Consider the following 20,845-nt stretch of genomic DNA (forward strand, 5'->3'; position numbering starts at 1 on the left):
ACTCTGGCCAGCAGTTAGGAAATTATAACACATGATGAGCCAACTTAAACTAATAGGCTCAAGACTTGTAATCAAATCTAGTATATTCTACTATGGTTTATTAAACCCAGGCATCGGAAACACCCCAGTTAGAATTGTCTTAGCATCATTTATTTTGGATCTCAAGAGGGAGTGACCTTAAATTATAAAGTTAGTGGTATGCAAAGAATGGGATCCCTGGGCAACACAGAGGTGCTTCTAACACCTTTAGATGTACAACTTCCTCTGATCTGTAATTCAGAACTTGCCTCTTTAGTATTGATGACAATTTCATTTTTAAGCTTTCTAGCTTGAGCTTAAGTCCATTAATTCACAATTTTTCTTCTCCATTAGTGTGAACTTCATGTGACCAAATTATGGGTTTTAGAGACAAAGCAGGGTATCAGATACAATGGGATCAGCAAGAACAACATGACCAAAATGTTTTGTGAAGTTGATAAAGACTCCTCAGTAGACCTGACATTTAAACTGAATCCTGAAGCAGGAATATGACTTTCCTGGAGATAAAGGCAAGAATAATAGAGCAATCACTCTCCATATTACCAGACAAGGAAGTACAATTTAAGCTTATTAACAGTGGGAACTCCTAAAAATCGCTCTACATGAAAACAAATGGTCTTGAAATTAATAATAATTATAGTTTAGTCTTGATAATCCATATTGAAGAAGGGAGTAAAATTGTAAGGAAAACATGAACTTTTTCACAAATTGTAATTAAAATGTAAATCTTTTTCGTATATACTTAGATACTAAACTTGAATTCTGGTTGGGAAGAGTATATTATTTGAATGCCAATAAAATGAGTTATAAATCTATGAGGACATATGTTGAATTGGAAGCACTTAACTTGGGTTTATTATTAAAAGTCTGCCTGGCGTTAAGGATGCACTGAAATATTACTTGCTATAACAAGTTCCCTAAATAATTGGCTTCAGAGACAATAGTCTCTGCAAAAAGAAGTCAGAAATCTATGTGGCCATATAAACTGCAACTTTCTATTAATTCACCAAATGAAATGTATTGATCCACCAATGGGGTTATGAATGAAAGCTGAGTTTTTTATACTCCCAACAGCATTATACTAATTCCTAGCACTCCTTTAAATTTTATGCAAGATATTAAATATTATATATGTGAAATTTCAGCTGTGAAAAAAGACAGTCTAGCTCCACAACTAAATATACAATGCATAAAAACAAGATACAATTGAATCAAAGTTAGTTCTGATTGGTGCAGCGCTGAACTTGCCAATGTGATGAAGGAAGATTACAAACCATTGAGTACACAAAAATTGCTGATGCTGTTTCTGCCAATGTTATAGAGAATGGTGACAAGGGGGTTAAAAAACATATTACATGATAACTATAATCACCATTCTGCCATTAAGAAGATACAGGAGAAGTAACAAAAATAATGGCAACTATAGACAGATAGCTTACTGAGACTTTCTCTGCTTGGAGGGAATAAGCAAAGAACTGGTCATATGGAATCACTCAGCACACTAACTCAAGGATCGTATATAAACCCAGAGACATGGTGCTTAGATAATGCTCTTCTATCTCAGGGCCTTCAACATTTTTTTAAAATCAGGCATGGCATTTCCCTTCAAGTTGAAGAACTACTAGGACAGATTTTAATTTTCAGTGGCCACACTGTAGCAGACAAGCAGCTTCCTGCTTTCTCTATTACTGGAGTCTGCTGCAGTAAGTAACAGGGAATTAGACATTTGGGTCAACAAGGGGAACCAAAAAAACTTATTTATCTAATTTAGCTACATAATAGCTACATGTCTATGGATTCTCTAACAACCACATTATGTAGTCCCAATTTTCAAATCTTTAAATAATTTATCCTGCCTATATTAAAATATATTTCTTTTCACTTTGAGGGACAGCCACAGGTAGATAATTGACAAGTGAAAAGAAACTCTCAAAAAGAAGAGGAAAGAGGAAAGAGGACTTGGTCTTACATCTTCCATACCAGCTCAGTCACAGTAGAATAGGGCACTGGTCAGAGCCATGAGGTCCCCTTTCCAGGCTCTAGCTTTAGAACATTTCTAAACACATCCTGGGCCAGAAAGGAACCTGCTGCCTTGAAAGGAAGGACCAAGTTTTGGCAGGGCCTGCTGACTAAAGAAAGAGCCACTTGGCCCTGAATAACCAGCAGTGATACTTAAGTAGTACGCTATGGGCTTTGGGTAAAACTTGGAGACTTGCTGGCTTCAGATGAGACTCAGCACTTTTCCAGCTGTGGTGGCTACAGTGAGAGACACCTTCTACTTGACAAAAGCAGAGTGGAAATAAAGGAAGCTTTGTCTTGCAACTTAGATATCAGCTCAGCCACAGTAAGGAAGAGCACCAAGTAGGCTGTTAAGGTCCCTAATTCTAGGCCTTGGCTCTTGGACAGCATTTTGAGATCTGCCCTGGGCCATTGGTGAGCCCATTGTCCTGAAAGTTGAGTCCCAGGCCAGATGGCATTCACCACAAGCAGACTTAACAGCCCTTGGGTCTTAAGGGAACACTGGCAGTAGTCTGGCAGTACTCACCATGGGCCAGTGATGGTGGTGGTCACAGTGTGAGGCTCCTCTGCCTATGGAAAGGGGAGGGAAGAGTGGAAAAGACTGTGTCTCATAGTTTGGGTGCCAAACACACAAAGTCAAGGATAAAGAAAAACATCCTAAAAGCAGCAAGAAAAAGGAAACAAATAACATATAATGGAGCTCCAATACATCTGACTGAAGGCTTTTCAGTGGAAACCTTGCAGATCAGGAGAGAGTGACATGATATATTTGAAGTTCTGGAAAAAAAACAAAAAAAACAAAAAAAACAGATACCTTAAAATAGTATATCTGGTGAAAATATTCTTCAAACCTGAAGGAGAACTACTTTCCCAGACACATTAAAGCCAAGGAATTTCAGCAACACCAAACCTGTCCTATAAGAACCGCTAAAGGAAGTACTTAAATCAGAAAGAAAGGGGAGTTAATGAGCATTAACAAATTATCTGAAAGTACAAAACTCACTGGTAATAGTAAGTACACAGAAAAACACAGAATATTATAACACTATAACTGTGGTGTGTAAACCACTCTTAAGTAGAAAGACTAAAAGATAAACCAATCAAAAATAACTTCAACAACAACTTTTTAAGACATAGATAGTACATTTAGACATAAATGAAAACAAAAAAGTGAGGGGGGGCAAAATTTAAGATGTAGAGTTTTTATTAGTTTTCTCTATGCTTTTTTTGTCTACATAAACAATGTTAAATTGTTATCAGCTTAAAATAATGGGTTATAAGATAGTATTTGCAAGACTCAGGGTAACCTCCAATCAAAAACATGTGGCAGATACACAAAATTTAAAAAGCAAGAAAACAAATCATACCACCAAAGAAAATTACCTTCACTAAGAGGAAGGCAGAAATGAAGATAGGAAGAGAAAATCACAAAACAACTAGAAAACAACAAAATAGCAGGAGTTAAGTCCCTCTTTATCAATAATAACATTGAATGTAAATGGACTAAACTCTCTCTAATCAAAAGGCATCAACTGGCTGAATGGATGAAAAAATAAATAAATGACCCAATGATCTGTTGCCTACAAGAAACATATTGTATCTATAAAGATATATATAGACAAAGGGATGAAAGATAAAGATAAAGGGATGAAAAAAGTTATTCCATGCCAATGGAAACCAAAAAAGAGCATGAGTAGCTATACTTACATCAGACAAAAGGCAGAAAGAAGATAGGAAGAGAATCACAAAACTACTAGAAAACAATAACAAAATAGCAGGAGCTAAGTCCCTCTGTATCAATAATAGCACTGAATGTAAATGGACTAAACTCTCCAATCAAGATATATAGACTGGCTGAATGGATGAAAAAAAAAAGACCCAATAATCTGTTGCCTACAAGAAACATACTTTATCTACAAAGATACATATAGACCGAGGGATGAAAGATAAAGATAAAGGGATGAAAAAAGATATTCCATGCCAATGCAAACCAAAAAAGAGCATGCATAACTATACTTACATCAGACAAAATAGATTTTAATACAAAAGCTTTAAAAAAGAGACAAAATTTACAGGAAAAAAACCCATTCAAAAGTGGGTGAAAGATATAGAACAGATACTTTTCAAAAGAAGACATTTATGAGGCCAACAAACATATGAAAAAAGGCTCATCATCACTGTTCATTAGAGAAATGCAAATCAAAACCACATTGAGATACCATCTCACACCAGTTAGAATGGCGGTCATTAAAAAATTTGGAGACAACAGATGCTGGAGAGGATGTGGAGAAATAGAAACACTTTTACACTATTGGTGGGAGTGTAAATTAGTTCAACCATTGTGAAAGACAGTGTGGTGATTCCTCAAGCATCTAGAAATAGAAATTCCATTTGACCCAGCAATCCCATTACTGGTTACATATCCAAAGTATTATAAATCATTCTATTATAAAGCACATGTGTGTTCATTGTGGCACTGTTTACAATAGCAAAGACCTGGAACCAACCCAAATGCCCATCAGTGATAGACTGGACAAAGAAAATGTGGTACATATACACCATGGAATACTATGCAGCCATAAAAAATGATGAATTCATATCCTTTGTAAGGAGATAGATGAATCCGGAAACTCATTCTCAGCAAACACATCTACCCACTCATAGATCGGTGTTGAACAATGAGAACACATGAGCACAAGGAGGGGAGCATCACACACTGGAGTCTCTTGCGGGGTAGGGGGTTAGTGGAGGGACAGTGGGGGATGAGGAGGTTGTGGAGGATAACATTGGGAGAAATGCCTGATGTAAGTGATGGGAGGATGGAGACAGCAAACCACCATGGCATGTGTGTACCTATGCAACAATCCTGCGGGATCTACACATGTACCTCAGAACTTAAAGTACAATAAAAAAAAAAAGAGAGACAAAAAGTCAGTACGTAATGGTACAGGGGTCAATTCAGCAAGAGGATGTAACAATTCTAAATATATATGCACCCAACATTGGAGCAGTCAGGTACAAAAAGCAAATTTTCTTAGAAATAAAGAGAGAGATAGGCCCCAATGCAATAATACCTAGAAACTTCAACACCAGACTTTTCAGCACTAGAAAAATTGTCAAGATAGGAAATCAACAAAGAAACACTGGACATTAACTACACTATGCACCAAATAGACAAATAGATATTTACAGAACATTTTGTTCAATGGCTGTGGGAATACACATTCTTTTCCTTAGCACATGGATCATTCTCAAGGATAGACCATGTCTTGAAACATTCACAAAAACCGAAATAATATCAAGGATCTTCTCTCACCACAATGGAATAAAACTAGAGATCAATAACATGAGAAATTCTGGAAACTATACAAACACAGAGAAATTAAACAACACTCTCCTGAAAACAGTGAGTCAATGAAGAAATTAAGAAGGAAATTGAAAGATTTCTTGAAACAAATGATAGTGGAGACAAAATATATCGAAATCTTTGGAATACAGCAAAAGCAGTACTAAGAATGAAGTTTATAGCCATAAGTGCCTACATCAGAAAAGAAGAAAAACTTCAAATACACAACCTAGTGATGCATCTTAAAGAACTAGAGAAGCAAAACCAAACCAAACCCAAACTTAGTAGAAGAAAAGAAATAATAAATATAAGCTCAGAAATAAATGAATTTGAAATAAAGAAAACAATACAAAATGTCAATGAAACAAAAAGGGTTTTTTTTTTTTTTGAAAAGATAAACAAAAAACCTTTAGCCAGACTAAGAAAAAAAGATAAATGATTCAAATAAAATCAGAAATAAAAAAGGAAACAATAGAACTGTTGCCACAGAAATTCTGAGGATCATTGGTAGCTACTATGAGCAACTATATTCCAATAAATTGGAGAAGATAGAAGAAATGAACCAATTTCTAGACACATACAACCTATTAAAATTTAACCAGGAGGAAATCCAAAACCTAATCAGATCAATAACAAGTAAAGAGACCAGAGCAATAATAAAAAGCACCTCCCAACAAAGAAAAGCCTGGACCTGATAGTTTCATTGCTAAATTCTACCAAACTTTTTATAAAGGAAATGATACCAATCCTACTCTAACTGTTCAGACAAATGGAAAGGGAAATAATACTTCCAAACTCATTCTATGAGGCCAGTAATACCCTGTTAACAAAACCAAAGACCAATCAAAAAATGAAAACTATTGGTCAGTATTACTGATAAATATTCGTGCAAAAACCCTCAATAAAATACTAGCAATCCAAATTCAACAACACATTAAAAAGATCATTCATCATGACCAAGTGGGATTTATCTCAGGGATGGAAGAATGGTTCAACATGTGCAAATCAATTAATGTACTACATCCTATCAACCAAATGATGTACAAAAATCACATGGACATTTCAATTGATGCTGAAAAAACATTTGCTAAAATTCAGCATCTTTACATGGTAAAAATCATCATAAAAATGGATACAGAAGAAACATACTTAAACATAATAAAAACCATCTATAAGAAATCTACAGCTAGTATCATACTAAATGGGAAAATACCAAAAGCCTTTCCTTTAAAATCTGCAACACAAGGATGCCCATTTTCACCACTGTTATTTAACATAGCACTGAAGTCCTAGCTAGAGCAATCAGAGAAGAGGGGAAAAAAAAAGGACATCCAAATTTAAAAGAAGGAAGTCAAAATATCCTTATTTACAGATAGTATGATCTTGTATTTGGAAAAACCTAAAGACTCCACAAGAAAATGATTCAAACTGATAAATTCAATGTAGTTGCAGGATACAAAATCAACATACAAAAATCAGTAGCATTTTTATATGCCAATAGCAAACAATCTGAAAAAGAAATCAAGGAATTAATCCCTCTTACAGTAACTACAAATAAAATTAAATATCTAGGAATTAACCAAAAAATTGAAAGAGCTCTAAAATTAAAAACTAAAAAACCTTGATGAAGGAAATTGAAGAAGACATACAGAGATGAAAAAAATTGTCCATGTTTATGAATTGGAAGAATTAATATTGTTAAAATGTTCATACTACCCAAAGCAATCTACAGACTCAATGCAATCTCTATCAAAATACCAATGGCATTATTCACAGAAATAGAAAAAAACAATTTTAAAATTTGTATGGAACCATAAAAGACCCAGAGTAGCCAAAACTATTCTACGCAAAAAGAACAAAACTGGAGGAATCACACTACTTGACTCTAAATTATTCTACAGAGCTACAGTATCCAAAATGTCATGGTACTGGCATTAAAACAGATGTATAGATTAATGAAACAGAGTAAATAGCCCAGAGATAAATTCATACATCTATAATGAACTCATTTTTGACAAGGATGACAAGCACATATATTGGGAAAAGGACAGTGTCTTCAATAAATGGTACAGGGAAAAGGTGATATCCATATGCAGAAGAATGAAACTAGACTCTATCTCTTGCCATATAGAAAAATCAAATCAAAGTGGATTAAAGGCTTAACTATAAGACCTCAAACTATGACACTACTAAAAGAAAACACTGGGGAAACTCTCCAGGACATTGAACTGGGCAAAGATTTCTCAAGTAATATCCTATGAGCACAGGTAACCAAAGTAGAAATGGACAAGTGGGATCACATCAAGTTAAAGAGTTTCTGCATAGCAAGGAAACAATCAACAATGTGGATACTACATAAAAAATGGGTAAAAATATTTGCAAACTACCCATGTGACAGCAATTAGTTAATATCCAGAATTTTCTAAAGAGCTCAAACAACTTCATAGGAAAAACATATAATCATCTAATTTAAAAATGTGCAAAATATTTGAAAACATATTTCTTAAAAGAAAACATACAAATGATAAACAGGCATATGAAAAGTACTCAACATCATTTATAATCAGGAAAATGCAAATCAAAACTACAATAAGCTATCTTCTCATCTCAGTTAAAATGGCTTATATCAAAAAGACAGGCAATAAAAAATGCTGGCAAGGATGTGTAGAAAATGGAATCCTTGCACACTGTTGGTAGGAAAGAAAATGAATACAACTACTATGGAGAACAGTTTGTAGCTTCCTCAAAAAACTAAAAATTGAGCTATCATATAATCCAGCAATCCCACTTCTGAATTCCATATCCAAAAGAAATCAGTGTATCAAAGATAACCTCACTCCTATGTTTGTGGCATCGTTTGTTCACAATAACTAAGATTTGAAAGCAGCCTAATTGTCCATCAGTAGATAAATGGATTAAGAATATGTGATACATACATGCAATGGAGTACTATTCAGCCGTAAAAAAGAATGTGATCCTGTCATTTGCAGCAACACAGATGGTACTGAAGATAATATGTGAAGTGAAGTAAGCCACACACAGAAAGACAAATTTTGCATATTCTCATTAATTTATTGGATCTAAAAATAAAAATAATTGAACTCAAGGAGATAGAGAAGAGTGGCTACCAGAAGCTGGGAAGGGTAGAGGGTGGTCGGCAGTGGGGATGGTTCAGGGGTACAAAAAATAGTTCAAAAGGATGAATAAGACCTAGTGTTCGTTAGCATAACAGGGTGACTATAGTAAAAAATAATTTAATTGTACATTTGAAAATAACTAAAAGTTTACAATTTGATTGCTTATAACAGAACAGAGAAATGCTTGATGTGATGGATACCCTATTTGCCCTGATGTGATTATTGCGCACTGTATGCCTCTATCAATATATCTCTTGTGGCCCTTAATATATACACAAGGAAACAAAACCAAATACTGAATGTTCTCACTCACAAGTGGGAGTTGAACAATGAGAACACATGGACACTGGGAGGGGATCATCACACACTGGGGCCTCTCGGGGGATGGGAGCTAAAGGAGGGATAGCATTAGGAGAAATACCTAATGTAGATGATGAGGTGTTGGATGCAACAAACCACCATGGCACGTATATACCTGTGTAAAAACCTGCATTCTGCACATGTACCCCAGAACTTAAAAATAATTTTAAAATTCACAGAAAAAGCTATAAAAATGGCGTTTAAATACCAGACGATATCCAAAATTTAGTCATGAAAAAAGAAATTCAAATTAAAAATACTCTACCATTTTTCTTATATCATAAACGCAAAAACTCAAAAGCAAGAAATAATTTGTTGCTTAAATTGTGAGGAATCAAGCACTCTATTGCCATTGGACACCCAGAAAATTCACTGTGATAGAGTAGCTTGATTTCTTGTAATTTGATGTATCAACATCTAGTTTGCATATGTTTCACTAAACATTTAAATACTTGTTACTTGCTACTCATGAAACTTCATGATAACACAATAATGATATCAATATAATGGACTAGCATAACGTTATATTGAATGTCCACATTATTCTATCTACTCTTCTACATATCTTCTTTCTAGCCAACATTGAAAAACCATTGCCTATCCTTACCTTTATTAAAATACAACTTTGGACTCCAAAACACAGTAAGGAAAAAACCTAAATATAAACTAACTAGTAATTCCAGATTTTTATGTTTAAAGCAATGATTAACTTAATTGTCAACCAGATGCAACACATTGAAACTCTATGCTTCCCCAAAACATAGAAATATATTAATAAGGACTCACAATGAAGAAATTATCAAATTATAAATGAATTCAGCTCCTAAATGTGATAATAATTGTTCCAAGTGCATTAGTTTAATTTCATGGGATACATTTCCTTTATCGTCCTTCTGTTGGAACCAAAAATGTAGAAGTGTCAACGTCAATTTTTATTATTTTCACTTTGAAAGCATCTTTTTAAATCTTTATAAAAAATCAATATAAAATAAATATAAATAGCAGATGCATAAGTATAGATTGTGATAAATATCAACCCAAAATAAAGTAATGCAGAAGAAACATAAGTAGGCTTATTGAATGAGTATTAGAATATATCTACTTGTATGCAGAAGTGGTCTGATAAATCAGTTGAAAGTACAGAGGCATTAAAATTAGATTAAGTCAATTCAATAGAATATCAAACTTAGTTGAAACAAAGTAGTTGAAGAAATAATATTTACTAAATGTGTTCTGACATTTTCTAATGAAGAAAAAACCTTACTATTAATCATGTATTAGAATTGGCTTTTCTTTACAAATTATTAAATTTCCTTGAATGCTTCAAATGCTGTCATTAGGGAATTATTATTGTTTGCATCCTTTATTTTCTAATTTCCCATAATTTTTAAAATTAATATTTTGTTAGAATTGTTTTAAATTTACAAAAAAAATGGAAAGTACAGAGTTACTACATACTCCCCCTACACACACATTATTTTTCTTATAACATCTTATATATTTGTTAACATTAATAAACCAATATTGATACATGATTTTAACTAAAGTCCATAGTTTACATTAGTGTTATATAGTTCTATGAGTTTCACCAAATGGATAATGTCATGTATCCACCTTTACAGTATCATACAGAATATTTCTCTATTCTAAAGGGAACTGTGCTCCACCTACTCATCTCTTCCTCTCTCTCCTGTACCTCTGGCAACCACTGATCTTTTTACTGTTTCTATAGTTATGCCTTTTCCAAGATGTTGCATATTTGGAATCACACAATATGTAGCCTTATTAGACTGGCTTATTTCACTTACCAATACACATTTAAAGTTCTTCCATGACTTTTCATGGCTCCTTTCTTTTCATTGCTGAATAATCTTCCATTTTCTGGATATACCACAGTGTATCTGTTCACTTATGAAGGAATATCTTGGTTGCTTCAATTTTTTGTAAAGCACTTTTAAAATATGAGACTATACTTGCACAGCCAAATCATTTATTGCCCCAGCAATTACCATAGGATAGAACTCTATGAGACTCAATCCGAAGTAATCTTTCTTTTGTTTTTATTCTACTTATCTCTTTTCTCTCACATAAAGTTCAAAGGCAAAAAAAATTCTGTTAAGTAGGCATCTCATTTTAAGCAGTCTTAAAATAGTGCTTCTAAATGATGCTCCAGGTAGCAGCTACATTAGAATCATCAGTGTTCCCTGTTAAAATTCAGATTCCTGGGCCCTACTCTTGATCTACTGAATCACAATTTCTGGGGATGGAGCCCAGGTTTCTATTTTTTTTTAACAAAGCTACTCATGTTGCCTACTTTCACTAAAGTTTGAAAGCTGACTACTTTTGTAATCAAGTTGTGTTTTATATAATGTATGATATAACATGCTTTCTCCATTTTTGGATGTCTCAGGACTGGGAAGAGTAGGATTGATATTAAAGTATGTGACTGTCTCTTCATTAGAAAGAAGTAATTTCTACAGAAATGTACTGAGTATTAGGGAAATCTTTTTTTTACTCTATGTTGTTTCTTTCCAACATTCTTTGGAAATGGGATGCATGGATATTATCATGAATCATTTACTTTTTCCATCATTTCTTCACCAGGCTGAAGGTACCCAGAAAAATTACTCTCCTACCTCAAACCATTACGGAGATCCACATTCTTAGAAGGGCTTATAGATAAATATTGTTTCTTTCAAACCAGGAAACTATTATAGTTCAGTAATGGTTGATATTTTGGGTAATTTTCTGCATTTCTTATGTTTCTATCCTTTCATTTTTTTCCAGCAAAATGTATTGCATTAGAATGTGGTAGAATTCAACTGAGTTGGTTATTGGATTTTCAAACTCATAGCAGAAATCACAACTTTGAAAGCCAAAGCTTTCATTTGTAAAAAAGGCTTTTTAAGAGAATAAAACTATCCTTGAAAATCAAAGGGAAAAAAATCCTAAAAACCAGTTCATCAGACTTGTGTCCCAAACAGGAAATTAAAAACACAATGCAAGATAATTTAAGAGTTAATTTTTTTCTCCATATTTGGAAAAGATACTTGTGTGTGTGTGCACGTGCACACACACACACACACACACACACACACACACACAGATGGAAGATCTGAGATATTAGAGATAAATAATAAAATAGATTTTTAGGTGTCCTCTAGAAGGCCAAGAACCCTGCTCCCATTTTTGTCCTTCTAGACTGAGAGTATAGAAATCATGGATTGTTTTAAGAAACTCTGAGAGGAGAGAAAGCTGGTACATTATTTCCCAAAGAGATTGCAGGCCTTTTAAAGAAGGCTATCCAGAATTGTCTTCAAGATAAGGAAGGAAGATGAGATTAAGGCAGGCAGATTCCTGGACAAAACAAAGACTTTCCAAACTAAGAAAATGGCGGTCATACAAGTGCTTAGAGAAAGCTGGTGGAACTGAAGATGTCTGCCCTTCAAACAAGGAGAATGTAGACTGCATGGACCAAGGTGACCAGATGCCACTGTAGTATAGCAAGTATCAATAGCTGTGGTTGGCATGTACTGATGAGAAGGGAAAAGGAGATGTCCAGGTGAGGAGAAGTATCTATGAAGCCAGATACTTGATGCCTCAACTAGATCTTAATCAGTATGGAAGCCTTTCCTCTGAAACCTCGATTACTTTTGCTGGTAAAAGATGTAGTGAATCCTAACTTTGTCTAATCATTTATTCAAAAAAAGAGAATTGTTTAACATTAAACTATAGGAAATATGAAATCCATATCTCCATTAAAGCTACATCCTCTGGATGTGAATCTGAAGATCAAAATTTATACTTTCTAGGTATTAAATTATATAAAATAAATATACACTTAAAAATTTAATGTTTTCATTCTGGGTTTCCCATTTATTCTACATCATAGCCTATGTTCTTTATATCAATAAAAATATGCACACAATATGCATACAAAGAGAAATGTCCCCATGAAGTAAATGGAAGATGAATAAAGGAGAAATTATGGAAGACACATCAATAATGTCTAGCTTGGATATTAGAGTCACATGATCAGAATTGATTTGAGACTTCCAACTTACTAGCAACTGTGTATTTTCTCATCCATAATTTGTGATAACATCTACCTAGCGAGATCGTATGGGGTTAAATAATGAAATATATCTAAAGCACTTAGACTAGGGTCTAACACTTAGCAAATACTCAATCTTCTTATTCTTAATCTTGCTGGTTTTTCATTTATAATGAATTGCTATTTGTAGAACTTAATATCTTCGATTCTTATCTATGATTCTTATGGTCAGAATAATCGACAAGTAGTATAAATCATGGTCTATGTTGAGAATTTCCTCATACAAACATAATTATGTAGTTCTTATATAGGCCAAACTTACATTCATTTCTATTAGTTATATGCTAGAAGATATGAGTTTTTATTATTTGTTTATGTAGACACATTCTATTACCACTCTTTTCCAACTGCCATTATTTTGGCTTAGGAGAAAATGATCTTGAAAGAAGGTCTAAGTGGTTTTAATAGCTCTTTTGTGAACTTCAGATGTAACTAAATCACTTTCTAGATATATCTATTAAATAAATGGTCCATGAAAGTATGTACAGGTAGATAATCAATTGATGGAAGCAAATAATCCTATTGAAACATTTGCTATTTATTTTTGATACAGTTCTTTTAAACAGACTGATTAGTTCCCTTTATCATTTCACCCTTGAAAGCACACACTATTTTGTTCTTTGTCATTGTTGCATGACATTCCATTTGGCAGTTGGGCCTATTTTTAGCCAGACTATCAAAGTATTTTTCAACTCGACTGTCACTGCACTTGAACTTGGAATCTTGTAAATTGAAGAACTCCCCTGGAGGAAAGAAGAAACTTATAACAAATGGGAAATTATAAATCTAGACCAACTCAAACTTGTACTGGTAATTATTCTAATTATTCTTATTTCTTTAAATATAACATGATTCAATTATAGTTACTGATAACTAACAACTCATTAGAATATGTGTTAATTTGTATACAGAAGATAAGGCAGCATATTATATGGAAGTCTTTAAAAAACTATCTGAACTCAAATTATTTTTTTCTGAAGATTTTTACAGGAAACAGGAAATTTTTTACAAAAATGTTATTTTAGTTCCTTGGTATAATGTTACAGGAAAATTTGGAATATTGCTGAATATAGAGATTTAAGAATTATATCTTAAGTATCTAGTATTTAAAAACTAAAAACCGTCTTGCAACTAGAGATTGCTATAATTAAAATGCAATAAAATCAAATGAAATAAGTCAAATATATTTTTATGTAAATATATTATCCAATATCAAATGGGTTCTTAATCACTACAATTCAATATGATTGCTTTTTAAATATAAACATCTGCATTTTAAACTCACAATCAGTAATTTGAGTATTGTCGAATCTAGAATAAAAAACAGTTTTGATTACTTGTATGTTATGATCTGTGTCTACATTTTGCAAAACACAGCCATAAATCAATCTCATTTGTTCTTCTGTACTAGATGAATGGAAGAAAAAAGTTAGTGAATCATATGTTATCACAATAGAAAGATTAGAAGATGACCTGCAGATCAAGGAAAAAGAAGTGACAGAACTAAGGCATATATTTGGGTAAAGTTGTAAAAGTTATTATTTCTTTGTACAAGTGTCTTCAGTATTCACCTTATTTTTGAAAATATCTATATATTTTTTTAAACCCATAAAACCTCAGACAGAAGGAGTCATGTTCTAAGCCTTAGGATGTCAGATTATCTCTTCTTGACCACTCATATAGTTCTTAAAATGCAAACATTAATGTCTCGCCTCCTTAAAACGTGACTTGTAATCTGCCATCACTAAAGTTTAAAAAAAGAACTTAGGACTAGCTTTTGAATGCAAGCTATTGCTGATCTCAATCATCTTCTCTGGAATTAGATCATTCTTGTAAACCATGCCAGCAATGAAAAGCAAGATTTTTCTTCCCAAATAGTGGTCGCATATTACCCACATTGTTCTCTTTGAACTACGAGGATAAGTCCAATTTTAACAAACCCTCTGGTCTCTTGACATTGAAAAGCTATCCCTTAATGGAACTGAGTATCATTCTGTCCCTGAACAATCATATAACAACGTATAATATTGGCTTCAGGATTTCAGTAGGTTTTGTTCCATGATAACAAAAGAAAAATAATCCAGGAGAGTGTCACAACCTTGGAAGACACAAAATGTTCAGGAAAAAAGAGCAGGACCCTTATATACACAAAAAACCTTCTGGATAAATTGAATCTGACATTGAGAAACTAGATGCACTTTAGAGAGTCAAGAAAGTTACCTGACTAAGGAAAAGTTTCACATAGGCCAATTAGCCATGTTCAGTACAGCTGTGTTATTCATGTAATGCACTCATGGCAAAGGACTCCCTCTATCTTACTTAGAAAACAAGTGTAAAGCAATGACCAAATGACATATCTTAAAAATGAAATTTTAAATATAGTAAACATATAAATCTCACATAACTGGCAAATAAAAACATCCATATATGAAATTTGTCAATGGATTTAACAAGGCTTTCACAAGTGTTCAATTTATGGTTTGGAAAATAGTTGATTCTCTCTGTAGTTTGGCCAAGGATAATGAACACGACACTGACACTCATGATGAGATACCACTGATATGAGTTTTGCAAGTAGTATCACATGCTGAGATATGGGATGACATTTGAAATTACTTTAGAGATATAACTGGCACTTTAGTATAAATATGTATTTGTTTTGTTGGAAAAATATGAATATAGAACTTAAACATCCAGCTTTTATTGACTCAAATACATATGGTAAATGAAATGTGATAAACTGAAGAGATTTTCCTCAACTTTTAAAGGTCAAAGCCTCAGTTACTTAATATTATTTTTTAATTAGAAAGTATTGAGCAAATATGTCAAAGCTAGCTTAAACTAGACTTATCCAAACTTAAATATTAGGCTTAACAATGGATTTAAGATGTAGGTTCTTTCTCATATCACGTTGACAACTACAGGCTATCTTGACAACTGCTTTAACAGACTTTTCTTATGTTTCTACTAAATGCAACAACTGTGACCTTCTCTTTTCTGATTAGTATTGGGGGTGAGAGGCAGGAATCTTTGTCAGGGAGCTTACAGTCCACAATTTGTTGAGTGCCAGCTCATATTAAAGTGTTGTTCTGGATACATCAAATACAAGACATTATTTAATCTATACTCTTATGTAGATTAGATTGTTGTCATATTGTGTGTGCTGAATAATATTAACTCTGGTGGATAATAAACTAAGGATTAGAAACAAGGCATTGGGAGTTGTCAAATCACATGATCAGTAAATCCTGGAATGTGATTCGTGTCAAGGTCTGTCTGACTCCATAGATAGTACTCTTCTTACTATACATTGATTACAAAAACAGGATTTAGGTCCTGATTTATTCACTGATGTTTTGGAAGCATTATAGATAAAAAGCATAGTTAAAAAAAGGTGTATAGCCAAGAATGAATGAGTACCATAGAACGCCTCCCAAGTGCTGGGATTACAGGCGTGAGCCACCGCGCCCGGCCCGAATATGTTTTTTAATCTCCTTAAGCCTCATTTGCATCTACAAAATGAGGTGAATAATAATTACCTCACAGAATATTTTTTAAATGATGTAAATTAAATACTTAGTACAGGGCCTAACACATAGTGAGTATTGAATAATTGGAAATTTCTATTATCATGATTTATTGGATAAATAAGGACAGCTTGAAGGACAGAAGACTTTATCATAAAATGGGAGTAACAAATAGCTTATTGAAAGTTAGAAAGAGTGAAAGATTTTATGAAGAGGATGACTTCAAAATTAAACATGTAAAATATTAGAACAATTTAAGATGATACCATAATCTGAAATATGGCTTTTAATGATTTTGATTGAAAGGGATTTGAAGAATTTTGAGACCAGAGTATTCGAAGGCTCATCAAAATGGCTGTCAAATTTACTGAGGATAATAGTGAGGCATTTTGAGAGAGAAAGACTAATAGCCTGGTGCTGCTGCCATTAAAGAAGCTACAGAATGTCCCAGTAGCCAAAAGTGATGACAAGGAAGCTGAGGAGAGGATTTTCCAGTCTAGAATGATATTTCTCCAAGAACTAGGGGCCTCTCATGTTAATGGCAACTGAGTACTTGCCAACATTTTAGATTCCCTGACTCTACCCTTTATCAAATGATTCAGAATCTCTGAAGATGTCTTCCAAGAACCTGAATGTTTAACAAGCTCCCCAGAAAAAACTATGCATAATAAAAATGATACTTCTAAAGTTTGAAAACTATACTTCTAGAAAGGTATCTGAGTTGCACTGAGAACTCTTTGCCTGAGGTGGTATTAATGAAGGAATGAGGAATATGAGAACAGAAAGTAAGCAACAGGTATGGTCTACAGAGAGTCAAGAGAACCAAAAACAGAATAATCTGCTTTTGTCTGATTTCATCAAGGAAGATAGCATAATCTGGGAGAAAACAAGTCAGTTGTTTTCAGGGCATAGTTCTGTGGATTTTCTTTTCTTTGGAATAACATGTTGGATGAAAGAAAGAAAAGAATAGTGTGCTGAGAATATAAACTGTCTTACTCGCTCATCCACCACATTTTAAAGGTAGTTGGGAAGATCAAACATAACATTGTATGAAATGACATTTAAATGAGTATCTAGAGCATTATAGGTTCTAAATAAATGTTAGAATTTCATTTCTCACCCTTATTTATTTCTCTTATAATATAAAGATCATTTCTATGATAAACAATTATGTTATGCTGCCTGACATCAGCCTTTCTCTAAACACGTAGATAGCAAGGAGACTGTATACAATGCCCAAAAAAGAATATTTCACATTAATGCTAGAGTCAAAGATAAGGATCACTGATGTAAACAGTTTTTCATTTGCTAACCATTTTCTTTATGGCATTCCTGGTAGATGCTAATTTAATTCATTATAAGAGTTTTTTACCACATAATGCACCACTGCTCTATCAGCTCAAATACACAATCTTCCTGGCATAGCTTTTACCCACAATATAATAAGCAGCAATATAGTACTAAACATAAGACAGAAAGAGCTAAATAATTATCCTGCTTATGCCAATTTATAGCAGCTTTGGAATGGTAGCTTGATATAGGAAAGAATGAAAATGGAAATAGAATGTTCTTTCATCTTCTGCTATAAAGTTGCATTCACTCATAACTGTGGAAATTTGTTTAGGTAATGGATTGGCAACAGGAAGAAATGAAGAAAAAGAGAAGGCAGTAGGAGAAGGAAAGACAAAAATGGCACCTTAGAGTACCATTGTCTGATTACATCCTCCTCTGTGCTGCCTCTAATCTTTATCAACATAATAGCACTTACTACATGGTGTTGTTTTTATCCATTTATAGGTCTATCTTCCCACTAGTATATGTGTTCACTAAAGGCAGCTTTTTTTCTTATTTAGCCTTATTTATATTTGTATTTATTTGTAAAACAAACTAATAACTTAGTGCTTACCATATGCCAGAAATGCTTCTACATATCTGTTTGTGCATCAGCTCAGATAATCCTAATGGTGTATATGTAAAGTGCTTTAACACAGTGTCTGACACATGGCAATCCCTCAAAAATGTTAGTTAACATTTAATCATTATTGTTTATGTTAACAACCCTCTGAAGTAAGTGTTGCAATTGCCATGTTATACCTGAAGAAAATGAGGCTAATCAAATTAAACTGGCTTGAACTATATTAAACAATTTGTATGACTTACCTAGGATTGTATCCATCTTTACTTGATTTCAAAATGTATCATATTCATAATCTTGGTTATGAATATTATACAACCTCAGAGGAATAAGGAGGCATGAATCAGAATTATCTTTGAAGAAATTTTATTTTCCCATGGCACTTCACAATTTTACTGTATCCTATGTATTAGAAATGCCCCTGGGGATAGGAATAGAAAAATAGACTTTTAAAAATCTACCACCCATAAAATACATATTACCCTTCCATAGTTTTGGAAAAAACTATGGAGGTGATGGCTCTCCACATGTGACTTAAAATATTTTCAATTAAATTATTTTGTTTCAATAGTTTTTTATCATAATAAATTTTAAGACTATGTTTTGCTAATTTCATTGTCAGTCCAACTTTTTATCTGTTCAATCTATAACATTTAGAACTATGAGAATATTTCAGAAAAGTTATAATTTTTAAACACTATGACTTACCAACATAATCCAAAACAACCTATATTTTTCTCATTTTTAATCTGTTTTTGGCATTGAGTTGATACATCTTGGTCCCTCACTTTAAAATTGACTAGGTTTAATAATGTACAAAAAATGGTTGAAAGAATACTCTGTTCCATTAAAAAGTCACCATATAGAGAGAATATGGAAAAAGAAATGTTTTCTGAATTATACCTTTTTGTACCTTTTCTCTCTGAAAATTTCCTCTAAGGCCAGTTGCATTCCACTATACTCATCCCTCAATGAAATATCTTCTAAAAATATTTTTAGAACTATAGCCAACTATGAAATTTGGATATTATTATATGAATAGCCCCAGAAACTTTTCAAGCTGATCTTATTTAAGAGGAGTAGACCTTTTTTGTCAAAGTATTAAGTAGGATATTGAAGGGGAAATGTCATCTTATAATTAAGATAGAATGAAAACATTATTTGGCATTTTTCGGTAATGTATTTTGCCAATTAGCCACAAATCAAAAAAATGAGAATCATTAACAAACACCCAATCATCAAAAAAAAAAAAAAAAACCAAAATTCAAAACCAAAAAGGAAACAAAAAGGAAAAAACGAATTCATAATGCCCTAAGAGAGTTTACTTCTCTAATTCTTTTCTTGTTTGTCCAAGTAAAACTAGTTAAGAACCACCATTTTATAGGAATATCTTGTGAAATAACTGAGAAGCAACTTGACCTCAATCTCTTTCTGTCTCTCTCTCTCTCTCCCTATTGTTCTCCCTCTCCATCTCTAGCTCTCTTTCTATCATTTTCTCTTCCCCTCTTCCCCTTCCTCTCTTCTTCTCTCCCATTCATACTTCCATGATTCCTTTCTACTTTCCTGTCCCTCTTTTCAAGAGCAAAGCAAAACAAAAAAAACAGTAAAAATAATCAATACCAATGTCTTACTAGAAATAACTATTATAGCAGCTAATGTTTATAAAGGCTTTACAAGCTCTAACTCATTTACACTTCACAACAATCTTATAACAATTATTACGCTGATTTTATGATATTTAGCTATTCTTACTGTATCTGTCACTCTAGCTCTAATTGTTTATTATATGAATGGCTGAATAAATGAATATACTTCAAATTATTAGTTTGAAGATTTGATTTAGAAGATATTGAATAAATATATTTCTGGATATTTCTTGGAGATATATATTAGAAATAGATCTTACTAATTATTTATCTGCTTCTATTGCTTGGAGGGATGGGTCAGGGAAGAATCCGCAATGAATAGGCAAGACATTGCAACTAGCCATTTGAAACTTAAATGATCAGTTTGGGAAACTAGGCTACCCATAAAATATCCTTACCTTCTTTCTACATTCTTGGCTTTCTCATAAGTTTTAACCAATGAATTAACTTTAAAATGTATCTACCTGTCTGAATACCTTGGACAACAGTGTGTTATTTTTTGGCCAACTGTTCAAATGTTACATTTTAATAAGTTTCCACTTGTGGTCATGTCAGATATTTTCTTGAAAGGATGAGTTCATGAAAAAGAAGTTTAATTGGATCACAAAACTGCACACTCTTCTGGGTAAAAGGTAAAGGCTAGGAAAGGAATTCATTATGCTACAAGAAAGAAAGTAACCTTTGGGTACAGAACTATCATTTTTCATGATTAAGGACAGCATTTACTATTAGAAATATATCC

General features: G+C 33.1%; 1 protein-coding gene across 1 annotated transcript in view; it reads left to right on the forward strand.

Moving 5' to 3' along the window:
* Positions 1–20,845, forward strand: part of TNNI3K (TNNI3 interacting kinase) — a 335,970-nt gene that overhangs the window by 23,904 nt on the left and 291,221 nt on the right. The window contains exons 3-4 of the mRNA XM_021667770.2: positions 13,668–13,825; positions 14,427–14,535. Of these exons, the coding sequence (XP_021523445.2) occupies positions 13,786–13,825; positions 14,427–14,535 (149 nt within the window). The 5' untranslated portion in view covers positions 13,668–13,785. The remainder of the gene's footprint in view (positions 1–13,667; positions 13,826–14,426; positions 14,536–20,845) is intronic.

Source organism: Aotus nancymaae, unplaced genomic scaffold (assembly GCF_030222135.1).
Source record: "Aotus nancymaae isolate 86718 unplaced genomic scaffold, 86718_ANA_hifiasm-v0.15.2.pri h1tg000007l, whole genome shotgun sequence".
NCBI lineage: Eukaryota > Metazoa > Chordata > Mammalia > Primates > Aotidae > Aotus > Aotus nancymaae.